This window comes from Oncorhynchus kisutch, linkage group LG2 (genome assembly GCF_002021735.2).
Source record: "Oncorhynchus kisutch isolate 150728-3 linkage group LG2, Okis_V2, whole genome shotgun sequence".
NCBI classification, from domain to species: Eukaryota; Metazoa; Chordata; class Actinopteri; order Salmoniformes; family Salmonidae; genus Oncorhynchus; species Oncorhynchus kisutch.
The window spans coordinates 1,314,104-1,337,639 of record NC_034175.2 but is presented as its reverse complement, the minus strand read 5'-3'; the positions used below and the strand labels follow the sequence as shown (position 1 = coordinate 1,337,639).

At 42.1% G+C, this 23,536-nt stretch overlaps 1 protein-coding gene across 3 annotated transcripts; it reads right to left on the bottom strand.

Annotated features, from left to right (window-relative positions):
* Positions 1-7,598: 7,598 nt before the first annotated feature.
* On the bottom strand, positions 7,599-23,148 carry LOC116352987 (peroxisomal carnitine O-octanoyltransferase-like). 3 transcript variants are annotated; one of them, XM_031836828.1, is made up of 17 exons: positions 22,777-23,148; positions 20,145-20,164; positions 18,172-18,274; positions 17,949-18,073; positions 17,601-17,782; positions 16,761-16,885; positions 14,448-14,556; positions 14,213-14,306; positions 13,922-14,047; positions 10,723-10,824; positions 10,478-10,561; positions 10,251-10,358; positions 9,928-10,058; positions 9,174-9,297; positions 8,889-9,061; positions 8,648-8,767; positions 7,599-8,328 (listed from the first exon to the last, which is right to left on the bottom strand). In XM_031836828.1, exons 2-17 carry the CDS (start codon positions 20,154-20,156, stop codon positions 8,208-8,210), a joined length of 1,839 nt encoding a protein of 612 aa, XP_031692688.1. In that variant the 5' UTR covers positions 20,157-20,164; positions 22,777-23,148; the 3' UTR covers positions 7,599-8,207. The 3 variants fall into 3 exon arrangements, with proteins under 3 accessions (XP_031692688.1, XP_031692683.1, XP_031692696.1); XM_031836823.1 differs by lacking the exon at positions 20,145-20,164 and having other exon boundaries at positions 18,172-18,291; XM_031836836.1 differs by lacking the exons at positions 13,922-14,047; positions 20,145-20,164 and having other exon boundaries at positions 18,172-18,291; positions 22,777-23,147.
* Between the last annotated feature and the right edge of the window lie 388 nt (positions 23,149-23,536).

Here is a 23,536-nt window from a genome sequence, read left to right as displayed (position 1 = left end):
TTGGGTGACATCGTATCAAACGAGAGGGTCTGGAGGTTGAATCCTCAGCTCCTCACAGAACCAACATTCTGTGAACATCTTAAATACTAAATTATATTTTTCTTTGATACCAATGACAACACAGAGACTTCCCGAGCATTATTGTGGGAAACACTGAAGGCTTATCTGAGAGGCTGTATCATTTCCCTTCAAGCTGCCAGGAGTAGGCAAAACAGAGAAACATTTGTAGAATTGGAGGGACAAATTCTCTTACTGGATAGGGAGAATCCATCTATGGAGAATTTTTTTATTTTAATTACCTCTTTACAATTGGAATATAATCAAATAATCTCAGCTAAAATTGATCAATCTTTTCTCTATGCCAAGCATGACAAACCACACAAATTACTCGCCAGACAACTTCGAAAAACTGAGTGACCGAATGATTCACAAAGTTAAATCTGCACCTGGGGAATTACTCTCTTCCCCCAAAGACAACTATGACAAATTCCGTCAGTTTTACGAGACTCTATATACACATCTAAAGCAGATTTTAACCCCTTAATTATGCAACACTTTTTGGAGGACTCATCTCCCTGCCCTGAATCAGGAAGATTCCAACTTCCTGAATAAGGAAATATCTCTTGGAGAAATTCGAGAAACAATTAAATCTCTAAAGAGTGGCAAGACATCGGGCCCAGTTCTCTGCTGCCTGTGACTGGAATGAACTGCAAAAATCGCTGAAGTTGGAGACTTTTATCTCCCTCACCAACTTCAAACATCTGCTATCTGAGCAGCTAACCGATCGCTGCAGCTGTACATAGTCGGTAAATAGCCCACCCATTTTTACCTACCTCATCCCCATACTGTTTTTATTTATTTACTTTTCTGCTCTTTTGCACACCAATATCTCTACCTGTACATCACCATCTGATCATTTATCACTCCAGTGTTAATCTGCAAAATTGTAATTATTCGCCTAACTCCTCATGCCTTTTGCACACAATGTATATAGACTCCCTTTTTTTCTCTACTGTGTTATTGACTTGTTAATTGTTTACTCCATGTGTAACTCTGTGTTGTCTGTTCACACTGCTATGTTTTATCTTGGCCAGGTCGCAGTTGCAAATGAGAACTTGTTCTCAACTAGCCTACCTGGTTAAATAAAGGTGAAATATTTTTTTTTATAAAAAGATGGATACCCTGGTGAATTCTATAAAACATTCGGCAACATGCACTCTCCCTATCTGCACAAACTGTTGGTTCAGGCCAATGAGGATGGGGATCTCCCACCTACTTTGGATGAGGCGTTCATTACAGTTATACATAAGAAGGGTAAAGATCCAGAAGAGGTAGGGTCATACAGACCAATATCTCTCCTTAATACAGACCAAAAGATTTGAGCTAAAACTCTGGCTAACAGGCTTAGCACTTTATTGGGCAAATTGGTCCATTCGGACCAGACCGGCTTTATCCCTAACATAAACTCATTCTTCAATCTCAAGCGCCTCTTCAACATTATGTATGCTCAGAGGTTACCCAACGTGGACCTTGCCGTTATATCTCTTGACGCCGAAAAGGCCTTTGACCAAGTTGAGTGGTCCCATCTATTCAAGGTCCAACAGAAATGTAATATTGGAGATGTGTCCATAAATTTGATCCAGCTTTTATATAGGAACCCCTGTACAAGAATACTCACTAACCAATCATTGTCGCCCCGATTTAACCTTTATAGAGGGACAATGCAGGATTGTGCGCTGTCGCCTCTGCTCTTTGTTCTAATTATTGAACCTCTCGCTCAGGCGATCAGATCTCACGCAGCAGTACACGGCTACCAAACGATACTCCTCACTATTTAAAGAGAATTTCCCCTCTCTGATGCAAAATCTCAAGGCAAACATACAATTTCGGGGGAACTCTCCCAATTTCTCTGCTCAGAAGAATTAATTCCATTAAAATGGTCTTCCACCCACAACTGCTCTACATATTCCAGAACATCCCAGTATTCATACCTAAATCCTTTCATAAACAACTGGACTCAATTATCATTCCATTCATCTGGGATTATAAAACACACAGGATAGGTAAAAAACACCTCTGTAAATCCAAGATGGAAGGAGGATTGTCTCTCCCAAATGTTATATTTTACTATTACCAAATGTTATATTTTACTAACCTCCATGCTGTTACATTTTGTCTGGATGATGCACTTCCGTCCTCCAGTTGGCTTAGTATGGAGCGTGAGGATTGTCACCCCTTCTCTATTTGTTCTGTGATTTTGTCACCTGTCAATATGGAGATGTCACTTTATAAACTCAGCAAAAAAAGAAACGTCCCTTTTTCAGGACCCTGTCTTTCAAAGATAATTCATAAAAATCCAAATAACTTCACAGATCTTCATTGTAAAGGGTTTAAACACCGTTTCCCATGCTTGTTCAATGAACCATAAACCATTAATGAACAGGCACCTGTGGAACGGTCGTTAAGACACTAACAGCTTAGACGGTAGGTAATTAAGGTCACAGTTATGAAAACGTAGGACACTAAAGAGGCCTTTCTACTGACTCTTAAAAACACCAAAAGAAAGATGCCCAGGGTCCCTGCTCATCTGCGTGAAAGTGCCTTAGGCATGCTGCAAGGAGGCATGAGGACTGCAGATGTAGCCAGGGCAATACATTGCAATATCCATACCGTGAGACGCCTAAGACAGCGCTACAGGGAGACATGATGGACAGCTGATTGTCCTAGCAGTGGCAGACCACGTGTAACAACACCTGCACAGGATCAGTACATCCAAACATCACACATGTGGGACACTTACAGGATGGCAACAACAACTGCCCAAGTTACACCAGGAACACACAATCCCTTGTCGTAGCTGAATCAGAATTAGTTAGGTAACATAGATAAATAAGATGTTTTATTTACTTTATACTTGTCATTAGAATGTCTTCTTTTGGACTATACTGTTGGCAGTTGCATTTTCCTCTAGGGAAAAGCCACTTGGGGCCCAGAGAGGGGAGAGGTCAGACTTGTCTTTTACATGTCTGGTAATAGGCAGAATATCAGAAAGGGAGAAGTCAGGTTTGAGCATTGTCTCCATAATGAATATATCTGTGAAACCATGTGAAGGGCTCCACTATGTCTGTACTCCAGTCATTCCCTCCTTTTCCCATTGGGGGGAGGAGTATGGCAGTGTCTGGAACCATTGTATTACCCCTCTGATGTTGAAACTTATCTTTCATAGTATATGACCTAGAGGCTCACTCCCCTTGTCCAAGGGTGAGTTGTATTTGAGATGGGAGTATCTAGAATTGACAATTGATATATGCCATTGGATGAGGTAATGTTTTAGTAATATGAAGTACCAAGAACGAGAAGTAAAACCTCGTCTAAGAGACCAAAGTGAACAATAATTTATAGCTAATGCTATCTGGCTATGTGATACTCCTCTTTCAAGTAAAAGGCCCTTTGTGAAGTTCCTAAGATCTGTGGTTCATCATTGTGAGTTGAGAGGGGTGTATCTTGGCTATAAAAGATGAAGTATTCTTTTGTAAGCACTCTCAGAATTAATTTATAGACACTGAATTGATCTGAGAGTCACAGGGCTATGGTGAAGCTCATATAATTAAAGATGAAGTTTAAATAACTCTGACTGGTGTGTGGTTTGCTCTCATCATTTGGTAATACAGGAAATTGCCACGACACCCTCCATCAGTGTTCAGACTGTCCGCAATAGGCTGAGAGAGGCTGGACTGAGGGCTTGTAGGCCTGTTGTAGTAAGGCAGGTCCTCACCAGACATCACCGGCAACAACGTCACCTATGGGCACAAACCCACCGTTGCTGGACCAGACAGGATTGGCAAAAAGTACTCTTCACTGAGGAGTCACGGTTTTGTCTCACCAGGGGTGATGGTCAGATTCGCATTTATCATCGAAGGAATGAGCGTTACACCGAGGCTTGTACTCAGGAGCGGGATCGATTTGGAGGTGGCGGGTCCGTCGTGGTCTGGGGCGGTCCATGAGGAGGAGATGCACTGCAGTATTTAATGCAGCTATTGGCCACACCAGATACTGACTGTTACTTTTGATTTTGACCAGCCCCCCTTTGTTCAGTTTATGTCTCAGTTGTTGAATCTTATGTTCACACACATATTTACACATGTTAAGTTTGCTTAAAATAAACGCAGTTGGCAGTGAGATGTTTCTTTTTTGCTGAATTTAGTAACAATCCTATTACACACAGCACAGCCCGAATCTGGAAGCAAATTAAAGTCCATTTTGATCAATTTCATTCATGCTCCCTGTTGCCAAGAATCCCTCCTTTTCCACCTCTAACCTTGATAACACATTTGAGTGATGGGGAGAGCTCGGGATAAATGCCATAGGGGATCTATAAATAGAAGGGACCTTTGCCTCCTTTGAGTTGCTGACTGAAATGTATAATCTTCCCAGGCGTAACTTTTTCAGATACCTACAGATTAGAGACTATGTTAGAAAACATCTTCCGACATTTGGGAATGCTAAATGTTTGACAGATGCATAAAAATATGCCCCACCCCACCACCAGACAAAGAGATATCTCGTCGACATGACTATTTTCAATCTGTTAGCACACCTTCTACAGATGCCATTACGGCAAAATGGGATGAAGGACTACGGACTGACATTTCTGTGGCAGACTAGGAAGAGAGCTTGGAGTATATCCACACCTGCTCCATTAACTCCAGACATCGTCTCATATAATTCAATGTATTACACAGATTATGGAATACAACCTACTGTAGTTAAAAGAACTCCCCCGCATCCCATTTCCCTGTAACATGGTGGAGATGTTAGTGCTAAACGATTCCTTGGGACATGCCTACCCTAAACACCTACCCTAAACTTATTACATTTCAGAGTTGGTACGTCCCAAGAATCGCGGATAGCATGGACCATGATTTTACTTCAAGTTTTGTCCACCAACTTCAAATAGCCGTAAAAAACAATATTTGTTCTTGAAAGTATATTTCAATGCGATTTAATGGTACAACGATTCCCTACACTATTCAGTTCTACATAGACCGCTTTCCCCAGTCTGCCATTGTTCATTGTGCTCGAGGAGGCGATGACCATGTCTCTTAGTGTCGCGGTCTGGCTTTTGTTGCCAAATAGGAAAAAGTCTGCATTTTAGAATGCGATTTTGTATTGGGCCAAAATAACATTTTTGTGAAAATATTGTGAAACACCATCATTCCACTATTACTGCAGGTATATTAGACATTTTATGAAATTACAATGCAAAAATGGTACATGTAGCTCCTTTAAGACTCAAGTTAGCAACTTGAGCTAACACCTAGCAAAAAAAACATAGCTTAGCAACAGGACACCAAGATCTGTGTAGAAAAAAGTTCCAATATTTGCATAACGTTTGATTGGAGGACAACTATGAGGGTTATTGAATCAGGATCAAATCCTCTGATGTCCTCGAGCTCATTAATGATATAATGTTCATATTTGAAGATTGAAGAAATGACAGAAGTGGCAAGCAATGGAATGTTAGCTAAAAAGACTGGTATCCAGGTTAGCACACTGCCACCTAGAGTGTGTTGTTTGAACAGATGTTTGAACAGATATAAACCAAAGGTTTGTGATATACTGCCACCTGCAGTTCTGGAATGTCTCATTTACGAGTATAATCCTGATGGAATTATGTGATCCTTCCTTAACCCATACCTTTTTACATTTTAGTCATTGAGCAGATGCTCTTATCCAGAGTGAGTTACAAGAGCAACTAGTGTTAAGTGCCTTGCTCAAAGTCACAGACACATTTTTCACCTACTCGGTTTGGGGGGTTGAACCAGCGACCTTTCGGTTACTGGCCCAATGCTCTTAACAGCTAGGCTACCTGCCGCCCATAGGAAGTCCTCAATGGCACTGCCCATGCTGAAATGGGCTTTTGGGCACTACAGTCTTCTATCTACAGTTGAAGTCGGAAGTTTACATACACCTTAGCCAAATACATTTAAACTCAGTTTTCACAATTCCTGACATTTAATCCTAGTAAATAAATCTCTGTTTTAGGTCAGTTAGGATCACCACTTTATTTTAAGAATGTGACATGTCAGAATAATAGTAGAAAGAATTATTTATTTCAGCTTTTATTTCTTTCATCACATTCCCAGTGGGTCAGAAGTTTACATACACTCAATTAGAATTTGGTAGCATTGTCTTTAAATTGTTTAACTTGGGTCAAACGTTTTGGGTAGCCTTCCACAAGCTTCCCACAATAAGTTGGGTGAATTTTTGAAAATTCCTCCTGACAGATCTGGTGTAACTGAGTCAGGTTTATAGGCCTCCTTGCTCACACAGGCTTTTTCAGTTCTGCCCACACATTTTCTATAGGATTGAAGTCAGGGCTTTGTGATGGCCACTCCAATACCTTGACTTTGTTGTCCTTAAGCCCTTTTTCCAAAACTTTGGAAGTATGCGTGGGGTCATTGTCCATTTGGGAGACCCATTTGCGACAAAGCTTTAACTTTCTGACTGATGTCTTGAGATGTTGCTTCAATATATCCACATAATTTTCCTGCCTCATGATGCCATCTATTTTGTGAAGTGCACCAGTCCCTCCTGCAGCAAAGCACCCCCACAACATGATGCTGTCACCCCCGTGCTTCACAGTTGGGATGGTGTTCCTCGGCTTGCAAGCCTTCCCCTTTTTCCTCCAAACATGGTCATTATGGCCAAGCAGTTCTAGTTTTGTTTCATCAGACCAGAGGACATTTCTCCAAAAAGTACGATCTTTGTCCCCATGTGCAGTTGCAAACGGTAGTCTGGCTTTTTTAATGGTGGTTTTGGAGCAGTGGCTTCTTCCTTGCTGAGCGGCCTTTCAGGTTATGTCGATATAGGACTCATTTTCCTGTGGATATAGATACTTTTGTACCCGTTTCCTCCAGCATCTTCACAAGGTCCTTTGCTGTTGTTCTGGGAATCATTTGCACTTTTCGCACCATAGTACGTCCATCTCTAGGAGACAGAACACGTCTCCTTCCTGAGAAGTATGATGGCTGTGTGGTCCCATGGTGTTTATACTTGCGTACTATTGTTTGTACAGATGAATGTGGTACCTTCAGGCGTTTGGAAATTTCTCCCAAGGATGAACCAGACTTGTGGAGGTCTACAATTATTTTTCTGAGGTCTTGGCTGATTTCTTTTGATTTACCCACAATGTCAAGCAAAGAGGCAGTGAGTTTGAAGGTAGGACTTGAAATAGATCCACAGGTACACCTCCAATTGGCTCAAATGATGTCAATTAGCCTATCAGAAGCTTCTAAAGCCATGACATAATTTTCAGGAATTTTCCAAGCTGTTTAAAGGCACAGTCAACTTAGTGTATGTAAACTTCTGACCCACTGGAATTGTGATACAGTGAATTATAAGTTAAATAATCTGTCTGTAAAGAATTGTTGGAAAAATGACTTGTGTCATGCACAAAGTAGATGTCCTAACCGACTTGCCAAAACTATAGTTTGTTAACAAGAAATTTGTGGAGTGGTAGAAAAACAAGATTTAATGACTCCAACCTAAGTGTATGTAAACTTCCGACTTCAACTGTATCTCTATGGTATAACTCATTCTAGTGCCAGGGGACGTTTCCTACTCTTAGTCTTGAGTCATATTCACTAGGAACGAAACAGAAGCAAACAGGCCAAAACAAGGAGGCATTACCTGAATTTGTGGAATCATGGTAGGAAGTTCAATCAATACATTTTAAAACAGGAAATTCCCAATCTAGCTGCTGCACAAAATCACAGAGAATTACATTAATTAAAGTGCAAAATAAACACATTTGTTGAGCTGCATTTAAACAAATAATGGGTTTTTTGTAAACATTCAAGAAAACAATCAAGGGCTGCATTGTAATAATAATTTGGTGGGTGCTTATACTTGTCCTATTTCACATTGGAAATGTATTTTTTGCATATCCCAACTCCCCCCGAGACAACCCCGGAGAGTAGGGTCATGGCAAAGGAGCAATTAGGGTTAAGTGGCTTGCTCAAGGGCACATCGAAAGATTTATTGGCTCGGGGATTCAAACTAGCAACCTTTCAGTAACTGACCTAATTCTAACTTCTAGGCTACCTGCCACATTGTTACAATGCCTTTGCATTGATCTGGACAATATTAAACGGTTATTATTGGCTGGCATCTAGAAACTCTGTGCGCGTGTGTGTGTGTGTGTGTTAGAGCTGCGCTGTGGTAGCGAGATGTAGCATCTCATGTAGGGAGGTAACCAGGTTCTGGAACAGTGTCTCTGCATCCGTCTCTGGACTGGACTTCCACGCTGAACAGGAAGCCACGATCCTGAAACAGGACAGACACCAGAAGCTTCTATCAGGCCATCCTAGAGAAGACAGATGTACTAAAGAAAATCTACAAATTCTACTAACTACATGAGAGACCATATAGCTGAAGTAACTGTTCAAAATCAAATCAAAGATTACTGGTCGTGTACACAGTTTAGCAGACGTTATAGCGGGTGCAGTGATATGCTTATGTTACTAGCTCCTAACAATGCAATAAAATGTCAAACAAGCCAACAATAATCTGAAAAAAAATGTATTCATTAAATGAATGGTCATTGTCCATAGTCCAGGTCTTGTGTGTGGGTGTGTTAGCCCACCTGTCCTCACTGATGCGGTAGAAGAACCCGTAGCCATGTTGCACCATGGGAGCGCCCACCCCATGAACTGTGGTGTAGCCAGCCAGACTGGTGGACAGGGTAAAGTTACCGCCCCCGCCACTGGAGAGAGAACACACACAAATTACACACACCATAAACACACACACACACACACACACACACACACACACACACACACACACACACACACACACACACACACACACACACACACACACACCTCTTGGAATACAGTGGATCAGTGAAAAGGTCTGGCATAGGAAGTCCCTCCTCCTTGGCGATCAGGTAAAGGCCCAGGAGATGTCTGTCAAAACCTTTTCCGTTCTGTGCCTCAGCCATCAGTTTGTTGTGCTTGTTGAAGGCCAGCAGCAGGGCTTTCCTCTTAGCCTCAGCCTGGGAGACAGAAAGTCAGAGTGTAAGTATCCTGGTCGTCAGATTTACATGTATGGCATGACAATATATGAAGAACTAATCGTTTACTGGATACACACACTCTCACACTTACGCTGGCTGCAGGGAGGAGCATGGTATGGCACCAGTTCTGTGCCTCCAGGGTACAGGGCCTCATGGTCTCAGTCCTACCGTGGTAGAACCTTCTGGTCATCGCTGTCTCATAGCAACTACCTAACCTGGGAGGGGGGATTATCATCAATCATCAGTTATGGAGAGAATATTGGGGAGGAAGGATGGATGAAGTTGATTGATGGATGGGTGGATGGATGAATGTTGGGTGGATGGATGGATTAATTGGATGGATAGTGGATGCAGGGCAGGCTCCAAGCATAAGAGAATATAAGCCGTTGCTTAGGGCCCCAGGCCGCCCTCAACCTCACCCCAAATTATTATTATTAGAATAGTTAGAATAGTAGAATACACCAGTTACAAGGTCAAAATGTGGTTCTACACCAGCAATCTCTCTTGTTATGCTCTGGCAGTCAATCAATTCACCATGTCTTCTAACATTTCTTAAATTGGTAAGTTAGTCTAGCCAGCTATGTAAACTTGTAATCATGACTGAACACCGACTAGGATGTCTAAGGGCCTTGACCTCCAGGGGGCCCCTATTGATTTTGTTAGTCACTCACTCTATCATCATTAACATGGCATAAGTCATGGCAAAATGTGTAGAATTATAAGAAATTAGCTTTAAAACTGAAAATAATGTCTCTCCACCCCATGGCCTAGCTTAGGCCCCAACGAAATCTCGCTTAGGGCCCCCAAAAGGCTAGACCCGGCCCTGACTGGATGGATGGTATTACCTCCCATGCTGTCTGTAATAAGCCAGTTGAAGGGCCAGTTGTATGAAGGTGTCTGGGTGGAGCTTCCTCTGTTTGATGGCTGCTTTCCCAAACGAGGTGAACGCATAACACACCACCTGCAAGTCCTGAGTCTGGAGACACACACACAGGTGTCTGTCAAACCAGATATCACACAGATTAGAGTTGTGTGTGTGTGTGGTGGGGAGAGTAAGGGCCTGTGAGGGTGTGTTTGTGATGAACACAACACCTGCGATGGTCCAATCTGACGACCAGGGAGATGCACAGAGTCATGAATGTGTGTGTGTGTGTGTGTGTATGCTCACAGTCTCAAAGTACTGTTGCTTGGCATGTGCAACGTCCCTCCTGACTCTGTCATCCACAGTGAAGACCAACTCTTCAGGAAGAGGCATAGGCCGCACCGTCTCAGAGCCCTACATAGACACACACATCAACAAATATACTGTTTGCTTACAGTGGAAGTAAGGTACTTGGAATTAAGGACAAACAAGATATAGTCACCTAAAATAAGTTCAATAGAAACGGTATTTACCTTCCACTTGCCGTCTGTAGATTTGAGTTGCTGATCCATATAGTAACAGTGAGTTACCAGCACCATGCCTTCAAATGGGGCATGCTGCAACACACACCAGCAATTACCATATATAGGAGCACACTCACAACAAAACATCATTACACTACTGCTAACAGAGGAGTATTGTTATCTCAAATCTTATTTTTCGAACTCTCAACCCCCACCCCCCTCTCATATAACAAAAAACACACACAGTAACTCACGTCACAGTTGGATCCGAAGGTTCCGTTGGCGAAGGAGAGGGAGTTGTAGGACTTGTCTCCCCAGCGGATGGTGGGGTCTCCTGTCAGCACCTCCAGGGACACCTGGGGGCAAAGGTCAAAGATCAGATTATACCACACTTAGAATGGTATGGTTGTCTGTGGTGTATGTGTGTTGTAGGGGCCAACCAGGATGCAAGACGATGACCCAGAGGTCATATCCAGACATACAGTGGAGCAAAAAATTATTTTGTCAGCCACCAATTGTGCAAGTTCTCCCACTTAAAAAGATGAGAGAGGCCTGTAATTTTCATCATAGGTACACTTCAACTATGACAGACAAAATGAGGGAAAAAAAATCCAGAAAATCACATTGTAGGATTTTTTATGAATTTATTTGCAAATTATGGTGGAAAATAAGTATTTGGTCAAGAACAAAAGTTTCTCAATACTTTGTTATATACCCTTTGTTGGCAATGAGAGGTCAAACGTTTTCTGTAAGTCTTCACAAGGTTTTCACACACTGTTGCTAGTATTTTGGCCCATTCCTCCATGCAGATCTCCTCTAGAGCAGTAATGTTTGGGGGCTGTTGCTGGGCAACACGGACTTTCAACTCCCTCCAAAGATTTTCTATGGGGTTGAGATCTGGAGACTGGCTAGGCCACTCCAGGACCTTGAAATGCTTCTTACGAAGCCACTCCTTCGTTGCCCGGGCAGTGTGTTTGGGATCATTGTCATGCTGAAAGACCCAGCCACGTTTCATCTTCAATGCCCTTGCTGATGGAAGGAGGTTTTCACTCAAAATCTCACGATACATGGCCCCATTCATTCTTTCCTTTACACGGATCAGTCATCCTGGTCCCTTTGCAGAAAAACAGCCCCAAAGCATGATGTTTCCACCCCCATGCTTCACAGTCGGTATGGTGTTCTTTGGATGCAACTCAGCATTCTTTGTCCTCCAAACACGCCGAGTTCAGTTTTTACCAAAAAGTTATATTTTGGTTTCATCTGACCATATGACATTCTCCCAATCTTCTTCTGGATCATCCAAATGCTCTCTAGCAAACTTCAGACGGCCCTTGACATGTACTGGCTTAAGCAGGGGGACACGTCTGGCACTGCAGGATTTGAGTCCCTGGCGGCGTAGTGTGTTACTGATGGTAGGCTTTGTTACTTTCGTCCAAGCTCTCTGCAGGTCATTCACTAGGTCCCCCCTTGTAGGACAGAGGAGCCTCTTAAAAGAAGAAGTTACAGGTCTGTGAGAGCCAGAAATCTTGCTTGTTTGTAGGTGACCAAATACTTATTTTCCACCATAATTTGCAAATAAATTCATAAAAAATCCTACAATGTGATTTTCTGGATTTTTTTCTTCTCATTTTGTCTGTCATAGTTGAAGTGTACCTCTAATGAAAATTACAGGCCTCTCTCATCTTTTTAACCTGACAAAGATGTTGGTTCCCAATTGGGGATCAGCCCCCCCACTGTCAGCTGGAACGGTGGCGCACGGAATGCAAAAATATTCTTAGAAATATTTAACCTCCACACATTAACAAGTCCAATAGCTCAAATGAAAGATAAACAACTTGTTTATCTAGCCAGCAAGTCAGATTTCTAAAATGTTTTACGGTGAAAACATAGCACATATTTATGTCAAACCACCACCGAAGACACACCGAAGACAGCTAATTTCCATAGCCAAATTGAACAAAATATGCAATCACCAAACGCAGGATTAAAAGAAAAATAATTTCACTAACCTTTTGAAATCTTCATCAGATGACAGTAATATAACATGTTACACAGTACATTTATGTTTTTTTCAATAATATGCTATAAATATCCATAAATCTCTGTTTACAATGACGCCATGTTAAAAAAATGCTACTCAAATGTCCGGAGAAATGACGATGGCTTCTGCAGATGCCGTCAGCTAACATGGAATACACAACATAAACTTTGACTAAATATGCATGTTCTACATATATATAGAAAGATACACTTCTTCTAAATGCAATCGCTGTGTTACATAAATTTTTAACGTTACAGATTTCGTTCACTAGGCTATAATCTGAGTCGGCGCTCAGGAATTAGCATTTTGGCTCCTCTATCTCGGAGTCCACAGAAACCCAAATTTAACACAGAAATATTCCCTTACCTTTGCTGTTCTTCCATCAGAAGACCTGGAAGGGTTTATACTTACCAAAAACAGCTTTAGTTTTGAAGTCTGTGTCTTTCGGTTATCAAACACGACATATTTCGGTTGAAATGCAGCCAAAAAGTAAAGTGGGTGCGCACCAAAACGTCGAAATTACATATTATATGTCGACTAAACTTGTCAAACTATGTTCAGAACACAGCGTTAGCATGTTATATAGCTTCACAGCAATTCTCAGGACGAAGAGAAACACACGCATCGTTTAATCAATCTTGGAAGAAAGACATCACCGGAGCATGAGAGTAACCTGTTTTCTCGCGTGACCGAAAGTTTTCGGCCTGCCAAAACTCTCGTGAGCGCGCGATTCACACAATGAGAAGCCCCATTGAAAGCGGACACCGCGCTGAAGGCACAGAAACTGTTCCCAGGACTGTAGGTGCTTGGGAAGGGTGGGGGCGATGACGTCAAAGTTGGGCCAACTTTTATGATGACAAGAGAGAGTTTGGGAGAATGAGTGCCCTGAGAGTTCTGCTTTACCTACAGACTTAATTTAAACGGTTTTAGAAGCTTTAGAGTGTTTTCTATTCAATAATAATTTTTAATTGCATATATTAGCAATTTTTGACAGATTTTTTTTCTGTTTACTATGGGCACGCAATCACCCCAAAGGGGGCAGCAATCAGCCCTATCCCCAAGGGGTTTAAGTGGGAGAACTTGCACAATTGGTGGCTGACTAAATACTTTTTTGCCCCACTGTATCTTTGCATTCAATCAGAACATGTGTAACCTGCTTAAATGCTTACACACAACTTAAAAAGATCTCCCTCTCTGTACTGGACAACATCACAAAGCGGCAGAAGTCTCACTGCTATCATTGTTTGACTGAAAGTTAGCTTTTTAGCCTCTGGTGCTAATTATTATCCTTTGCATTTTACTTTGACCGCACCCTGGACTCAAGTCTGCTCTTTACCTTTACAAACTCAACTTGCTATTGCACATTTCTGTCTATAGGGTGTGAGAGGGTGTGTGTGTGTTTGTGTACGTACTGGTGTGTAGTTCTCTGCAGTAGCGTAGGGTTTAGCATCGTCCAGTGAAACCACAAACAGACTGCTCTGGATGGTCTCTAAGATGGTCTTATTGGCTGGATCTATATCTATCAGATACTCCCTGGCCTACAGACACACAGACCCTTAAATTGAATTAAAATTGAATAGAAAGAGAGAGAGACAGAGAAAGATGAGAGAGACAGAGAAAATTGAAAGAGAGAGACACGAGAGAGAGAGACACGTTTAGTGCATGTTGATGTACGTTCTGCACAGCCAACATCACACACACACCGTAGCCCAGCGTGTCCTCTCCTCTGAGGTGAGAGCGGCGATTCCGTCACCTGCAGGCTCCCCCTCACAACACTGCTTCACATGGGTCAGCTGCCTAACACACACACACACACACACACACACACACACACACACACACACACACACACACACACACACACACACAGACATATAAATACATGCAAATATATGCATATGCACACGAATATACCTAAATATCCACCGGCCAGAATACCTGAGCAGCTCTGGAGGGGTAAGAATGTGTCCGTCACACACTGCATCAAACGAGAAGAAACGCCCCTTACACATCACCACCACATGGGAGGGGCATGGACCCTCGCTCTCTACAACACACACAGAAAAAACATCAATACATACAGCACCAGTCAAAAGTTTGGACACACCTACTCATTCCAGGGTTTTACTTTATTTTGTTTTATTTTTTTCTACATTGTAGGATAATAGTGAAGACATCAAAACTATGAAATGACATGTAGTAACCAAAAAAGTATTAAACAAATCAAACTATATTTTATATTTAAGATTCTTCAAAGTAGCCACTCGTTGCCTTGATGACAGCGTTGCACACTCTTGGTATTCTCTCAACCAGCTTCACCTGGAATGCTTATCCAACAGTTAACTTCTTATGGCTGCCATCCCGTTAACGGGATAATTTTCATCAACAACCGCTGAATTGCATAGCGCCACATTCAAATAATATTACAAAAAATATTTATATTCATGAAATTACAAGTGTAATATAGCAAAACACAGCTTAGCATTTTGTTAATCCACCTGTCGTGTCAGATTTGGAAAATTACAGCGAAAGCGTTTGTGTAAGTTTATCGATCACTCGACAAAACATTATGAACACCTAGCATCAAGTAGCTTGGTCATGAAAATCAGAAAAGCAATCAAATTAATCGGTTACCTTTGATGATCTTCGGATGTTTTCACTCACGAGACTCCCAGTTACACAATAAATGTTCCTTTTGTTCCATAAAGATTATTTTTATATCCAAAATACCTCCGTTTGTTTGGCGTGTTATGTTCAGAAATCAACAGGAAAAAGTGGTCATAATATATCAACCGCAACTCTCTTTTTCAGTAGGAGAGGGAAAGGCAATGGCTGCCCAAACTCTGTTGCGCATTCAAAACGCTACTGGCACCTGGCCATACAATGACGCGATGCTATCTTTCTCGCTCATTTTTTAAAATAAAAGCCTGAAACTATGTCTAAAGACTGTTGACACCTTGAGGAAGCGATAGGAAAATGAATCTGGTTGATATCCCTTTAAATGGAGCAAAGGCAGGCTATGGAACATGGAGTTTTCAAAATAGAAGCCACTTCCTGGTTTGATTTTCCTCAGGGTTTCGCCTGCACTATCAGTTCTGTTATACCAGCAGACAATATTTTGACAGTTTTGGAAACTTTAGAGTGTTTTCTATCCAATACTAATAATAATATGCATATATTAGCAACTGAGACTGAGGAGCAGGCCGTTTAGTTTGGGCAACTTATTAATCCAAGCTACTCAATACTGCCCCCCAGCCATAAGAAGTTAAGGGGTTCCCACATATGCTGAGCACTTTTTGGCCGATTTCCTTCACTCTGCAGTCCAAATGATCCCAAACCATCTCAATTGGGTTAGGTCGGGTGATTGTGGAGGCCAGGTCATCTGATGCAGCGCTCCATCACTCTCCTTACTCAAATAGCACTTATTTGGGGTCATTGTCCTGATGTGTTGGGTCATTGTCCTTTTGAAAAACAAATTATAGTCAAACCAGATGGGATGGCGTATCGATGCAGAATGCTGTGGTAGCCATGCTGGTTAAGTGTGCCTTGAATTCTAAATAAATCTCTGAGTGTCACCAGCAAAGCACCCCCACACAATCACACCTCCTCCTCCATGCTTCACGGTGGGAACCCCACATGCAGAGATCATCTGTTCACCAACTCTGCATCTCACAAAGACACAGATGTTGGAACCCAAAATCTCAAATCTGGACTCATCAGACCAAAGGACAGATTTTCACCGGTTTTATGTCCATTGCTCCTGTTTCGTTGGCCCAAGCAAGTCTCTTCTTCTTATTGGTGTCCTTTAGCAGTGGTTTCTTTGCAGCAATTCAACCATGAAGACCTGATTCAGACAGTCTCCTCTGAACAGTTGATGTTGAGATGTGTCTGTTACTTGAACTCTGTGAAGCACTTATTTGGGCTGCATTTTCTGAGGCTGGTAACTCTAATGAACTTATCCTCTGCAACAGAGGTAACTCTGGGTCTTCATTTCCTGTGGCGGTCCTCATGAGCCAGTTTCATCATAGCGCTTGATGGTTTTTGTGACTGCACTTGAAGAAACATTCAACGTTCTTGAAATGTTCCAGATTGACTGACCTTCATGTCTTAAAGTAATCAATACACACATCCAAACACACATGGAAAACACACACACACATAAACACACCTAAATAAATAACAGAGTACTACACACAAAAACAAACCACAAACATCATATTGCATGGCGGTGTCATGGGGGGAGACACCTACCTGTCTTAAAGTAGTTGATGATGGTATCCTTGGTGACTCCAGGAATTTTACATGTACAGAACAGCATTCTGAACTGGTCCATATCCAACACCACATTACCAGCTTTATGAGGGTCCAGCCTCTCCCTGTCGGGGACCACACAGTCAGAGTGTGTACAGAAGGTGTTTAGGGACACTGTCCAACTAAATGCTTAGTTGCAGGTTCCTTCTCGACAACGGAACAACAATAAGAAATAAAATATAATAATATGAACATAAAGTAACTGGCTCAGTATAATAGAATAAATATTTTAAACAACTATAACAGGAAGGCAAAATGTATAGTTAAATAGAAACACGTGTTTTGGGAAGAGGGGGATTGGAGGGAAAGTGTTTAAATTGTGCATTATGTCGCAAACGGAAGAGTCTGGTAGCAGTAGTTGTGATGCGTGTGTAACCTTATATATATATACACGGAGTGTACAAAACATTAGGAACACCTTCCTAATATTGAGTTGCACACCCTTTTGAACCTCAGAACAGCCTCAATTCGTTGAAGCATGGACTCTACAAGGTGTCGAAAGCGTTCCACAGGGATGCTGGCCAATGTTGAATAAATATTAAATATTTTATATAACCTGTCATTCAACTTCTGAATGACACACATACATACACAATCCATGTCTCAATTATCTCAAGGTTTAAAATCCTTCTTTAACCTGTCTCCTCCCCCTCATATACACTGATTGAAGTGAATTTAACAGGTGACATCAATAAGTGATTATAGCTTTCACCTGGATTCACCTGGTCAGTCTATGTCATGGAAAAACCATGTTTTGTACACTCAATGTGAGTATCTTACGTGCGAAGCAGGTCCCAGTACTGTAGAGTGTGCCACATGCTTATGCTGGTCCTCTGTAGCTGTACTCCCTCTGTAGGAGGCCAGCAGTGCTCTAGGTAGGGTGCAGGACCTCCAAAGTTCACATTCAACTGGGAGGGGTAACGCATTTCCAGATAGGCTGCATTCAACCACCACTCCTCCAACTAGGGGAAACACACACAAAATAACATGAAACACTGAAGGGAGACACCATAATGACTGCAGTATTTAAAACACTCAAAGATTCCCTTTTGTAGTTGCTCAGGGTCGAGCATGGTGTGTGATCAGTTCCCACAGGTTCTAGCTGTGCAGTGTGTTGAGTGTGTGTACCCAGTTCCTGCGTGTCCTGGCTCTCTGCAGTAGTTTTTGGTGCAGGTCTTTGCCGATGCCCTCTCCAAACCTCTTCACTACGGCTGCAGTCACCTGGTACTCCTCCTCTGTAGCAAACGGCCGCACTGGAAAATACACACAGACATTTCAGTAACTAGACACATTTTCATCCAGGGTCCATGCTAACGGAGCTTCTCTTTCTCACATGCAGCTGGCATCTCACCTGCATCCAGGTACTTGGCGAGGCTCCCCTCTAGAGACGGTACAGGGAGAGGAGGCAGGCTATGCTGGTACTGGAACGTCCGCTCAGTGGGGAACTCTGACACCTGGTTGGTCATGTCACCTACAGCACCAAAACACCTGGTTAGCCATTTTGTCCCCTACAATACCAAAACACCTGGTTAGCCATTGACGTACTGTCCCCTACAATACCAAAACACCTGGTTAGCCATTGACGTACTGTCCCCTACAATACCAAAACACCTGGTTAGCCATTGACGTACTGTCCCCTACAATACCAAAACACCTGGTTAGCCATTGACGTACTGTCCCCTACAATACCAAAACACCTGGTTAGCCATAGACTTACTGTCCCCTACAATACCAAAACACCTGGTTAGCCATTGACGTACTGTCCCCTACAATACCAAAACACCTGGTTAGCCATAGACTTACTGTCCCCTACAATACTAAAACACCTGGTTAGCCATAGACTTACTGTCCCCTACAATACCAAACACCTGGTTAGCCATAGACTTACTGTCCCCTACAATACCAAAACACCTGGTTAGCCATTGACGTACTGTCCCCTACAATATCAAAACACCTGGTTAGCCATTGACGTACTGTCCCCTACAATACCAAAACACCTGGTTAGCCATAGACTTACTGTCCCCTACAATACCAAAACACCTGGTTAGCCATTGACGTACTGTCCCCTACAATACCAAAACACCTGGTTAGCCATAGACTTACTGTCCCCTACAATACTAAAACACCTGGTTAGCCATAGACTTACTGTCCCCTACAATACCAAACACCTGGTTAGCCATAGACTTACTGTCCCCTACAATACCAAAACACCTGGTTAGCCATTGACGTACTGTCCCCTACAATATCAAAACACCTGGTTAGCCATTGACGTACTGTCCCCTACAATACCAAAACACCTGGTTAGCCATAGACTTACTGTCCCCTACAATACCAAAACACCTGGTTAGCCATTGACGTACTGTCCCCTACAATACCAAAACACCTGGTTAGCCATGTTGTCACCTACTATACCAAAACACCTGGTTAGCCATTGACGTACTGTCCCCTACAATACCAAAACACCTGGTTAGCCATGTTGTCACCTACTATACCAAAACACCTGGTTAGCCATAGACTTACTGTCCCCTACAATACCAAAACATCTGGTTAGCCATAGACTTACTGTCCCCTACAATACCAAAACACCTGGTTAGCCATAGACTTACTGTCTCCTACAATACCAAAACACCTGGTTAGCCATTGACGTACTGTCCCCTACAATACCAAAACACCTGGTTAGCCATAGACTTACTGTCCCCTACAATACCAAAACACCTGGTTAGCCATTGACGTACTGTCCCCTACAATACCAAAACACCTGGTTAGCCATGTTGTCACCTACAATACCAAAACACCTGGTTAGCCATTGACGTACTGTCCCCTACAATACCAAAACACCTGGTTAGCCATGTTGTCACCTACTATACCAAAACACCTGGTTAGCCATTGACGTACTGTCCCCTACAATACCAAAACACCTGGTTAGCCATGTTGCCACCTACTATACCAAAACACCTGGTTAGCCATAGACTTACTGTCCCCTACAATACCAAAACACCTGGTTAGCCATGTTGTCACCTACTATACCAAAACACCTGGTTAGCCATAGACTTACTGTCCCCTACAATACCAAAACACCTGGTTAGCCATGTTGTCACCTACTATACCAAAACACCTGGTTAGCTATAGACTTACTGTCCCCTACAATACCAAAACACCTGGTTAGCCATAGACTTACTGTCCCCTACAATACCAAAACACCTGGTTAGCCATGTTGTCACCTACTATACCAAAACACCTGGTTAGCCATAGACTTACTGTCCCCTACAATACCAAAACACCTGGTTAGCCATAGACTTACTGTCCCCTACATTACCAAAACACCTGGTTAGCCATGTTGTCACCTACACCACCAAAACACTTGTTTAGCTATGTTGTCACCTACATTACCAAAACACCTGGTTAGCCATAGACCTACTGTCCCCTAGCCTGGTAGACTCTACGAATCCAAGTGTGGACTGGACAAGCCTCCACTCTTGTCTCACTTTTAGATTAAAATAAAATCGAAACAGTTTCTTTACAAGTCAGTATGTTGAATAAACTTAATTTGAACCTACTCTGCCGATCGTCCATCAGCTGGTCGAAATTAAATAATTTAAAGTATTATTAAACCGAATTCAAAACGCGGGTCTATGTGTGGTTATCACGATGTGTTTTCTCATCAACACGTGCACAAGACAGAAGGAAGTACATGCACGCGATGCATGCATTCTTTTTTTCTTTTACCCCTTTTTCTCCCCAATTTCGTGGTATCCAATTATTTTTAGTAGTTACTATCTTGTCTCATCGCTACAACTCCCGTACGGGCTCGGGAGAGACGAAGGTTGAAAGTCATGCGTCCTCCGATACACAACCCAACCAAGTCGCACTGCTTCTTAACACAGCGCGCATCCAACCCGGAAGCCAGGCGCACCAATGTGTCGGAGGAAACACCGTGCACCTGGCAACCTTGGTTAGCGCGCACTGCGCCCGGCCCGCCACAGGAGTCGCTGTTGCGCGATGAGTCAAGAATATCTCTACCGGCCAAGCCCTCGCTAACCTGGACGACGCTGGGCCAATTGTGCGTCGCCCCACGGACCTGCCGGTCGCGACAGAGCCTGGGCGCGAACCCAGAGTCTCTGGTGGCCCTTAACCACTGCGCCACCCGGGAGGCCCTCGATGCATGCATTCTGCAAGTGCTGTGCTTGTTGAATGTCTTTCCCTATAAGCATGCTGAAAGTCTGTTGGCAATTTGTTTCCTGTAAAATAGCCTTGTATCTGGTCAAACAATGTAAGAAAGCCTGTCCCTTTAAGAATTCAGTGATGACATCACAGCTATCACAAACTGGCAGTGTTTAGTTAATTACCAAATGCAGCTGGCAACCTATTGCTGTGAACACAAATCTCAGTTTTGGACATTATTTTCTGTCTGACCAATGTATTCATCACCGTGTGTGAATACCAAAACTGTAATGTATATGTTTTCCTGACGAAGTTGTCAATAGTTAAAGAATATTTTTGTAATTATTACAGAATTAGGTGTCTTGTTTTAATGCTCGCTATCTAACATTGTTACCTACACTTCCACCTGTCATTGTTAGCTGGTTAGCCTGATGTTGCTAGCCACTTGTATTTTTGTTTGCCATTGGATTATTATAACATGAGAGCTGTATATCTTGTTTGTTATTGCTAAATGAATGTAATTATCTTAGTACTGATGCCATTGTATTCATGTTTATTATTTCCAGATCACATATTGTATGGATAAATGGACAATTAATTGGATAATACCAGCTGAGTGACATGGAACAGAACTGCAAACATTGTTAATATCCAATCAACATTAAAGAACCCTAAACTGAGGAACGGTCTCTCTAACCATTTCTCTAATAAGAGTACAATCTCCATAACACTAACCTACTTAATCAGTGTATACATTCCAGAGGCATCAACCTCTAATTCAAAAAATGTTTTCCAAAAGTTTACTAAGGGTTGGTAAAAGGCTGATTGGTCGGCTATTTGAGCCAGTAAAGGGGGCTTTAGTATTCTTGGGAAGCAGAATGACTTTTACTTCCCTCCAGGCTTGACGGCACACACTTTCTAGTAGGATTACATTGAAGATATGGCAAATAGGAGTGGCAATATCATCCACTATTTTCCTCAGTAATTTCCATCCAAATTGTCAGACCCCGGTGGCTTGTCATTGTTGATAGACAACAATAATTTGTTCCTCTTCCACACTCACTTTGCGGAATTCAAAATTACAATGCTTGTATAACTGACCAAATGAAAGACTTGGATGTGTAGTGTCTGTTGTTGGCATGTCATGCCTAAGTTTGCTAATATTGCCAAAAATCATTAAAGTAGTTGGCAATATCAGTGGGTTCACCTGATTCAATGAATGATGGAGCTGAGTTTGCATTTTTATAGAACAATCTTAAAATCATTTCCTTTGGTTTAGATACAAGCAGCATGAAACCAATAAAGTTCATGCCTTGGTGAAATTACAGTTTTTTGGGATCTAAAGTTAACTTCCTTACTTTTTCCATATTTGGTCAGATTATAAATGTTTATGATTTCTTAGAAACAAGGGTGGCTCGACCTACCCCTTTGGATCAATGTACCCCAATCTCCCCTACTACAGTACAGTCATTATCTACAAAGATAGTTGTAGAATTTGTAGCTGGGCAATTCCATTACAGCGGGAATTACTCTGAGACTTCACTTTAAAATGTATGCCATTTGGTTGTATGGTATCAGAGTAATTCCACATAAACATGTACTTGTCCAGATAGCTATACTTGCAGGCCAGAAGCAACTTTTATTATTGGAGATCAAATTCCATATTTGCCGAGGCGGCGCAGCCTTGTACCAATCGCATTAATACGCACTTTTACAGCACAATTGATTAGATATACATTCTGGCTACATAACCATATGATCAAACATAGTTAACTAGCAAGTCAGTTCTACTTACTGCAGAAACAAGTGCACTAGTTAGTTATAAAATAGTTGGCCCCTGAGGCCGTTGCATTGTTTTCACGGCTCGAATGTAGGTCCGTTTCAGTTTTCAATCCGATCGAAGCAACTTAATCCCACAAACACTTTAGTATTTTGCGATATTCTGCAAATTCCGATATGTGAAAAGTTGTTTTCGCTCGTCCATTCAAAATAAAAATAATGTTGCGGCTATTTTCTAGACTAGACTGTAGAGGAAGGCGCTTGCGGTAGTTTGTGTTGTTGCTCCGCTCGTGGTGTATGCAGCGCTTCTCATCACCTTTCACCCAGTAAGAGGTCAAGGCTAGAAAGGCTACAGCTTTTGTCAAATTAACGCCAAACGTGTGTTTATTTGGGCATTTTAGGTAACTCTGACCTTTTTCCTAATATTAAACTAATTTGCACTTTTAGATGGTGCATTGTCAGCATTAGATCCTGGTGCATTACCTGCCATTACAGTGTATATGAAACATCACAAACTGTGAACAGTGACGATCATGGCACCATACAGATTAGAAACAGCATCACTTTAAGGCTACGTCACACATTTAATGCGCAATGGGTCGTACCATAACTGTGTATTAGTAAAAACAAAACAAAAAAAGTATTTTCTTTCAAAACACACACTGCCATTCAAAAATTTGGGGTCACTTCGAAATGTACTTGTCTTTGAAAGAAAAGCATTTTTTTTGTCCATTAAAATAACATTAAATTGATCAGAAATAGTGTAGAAATTGTTA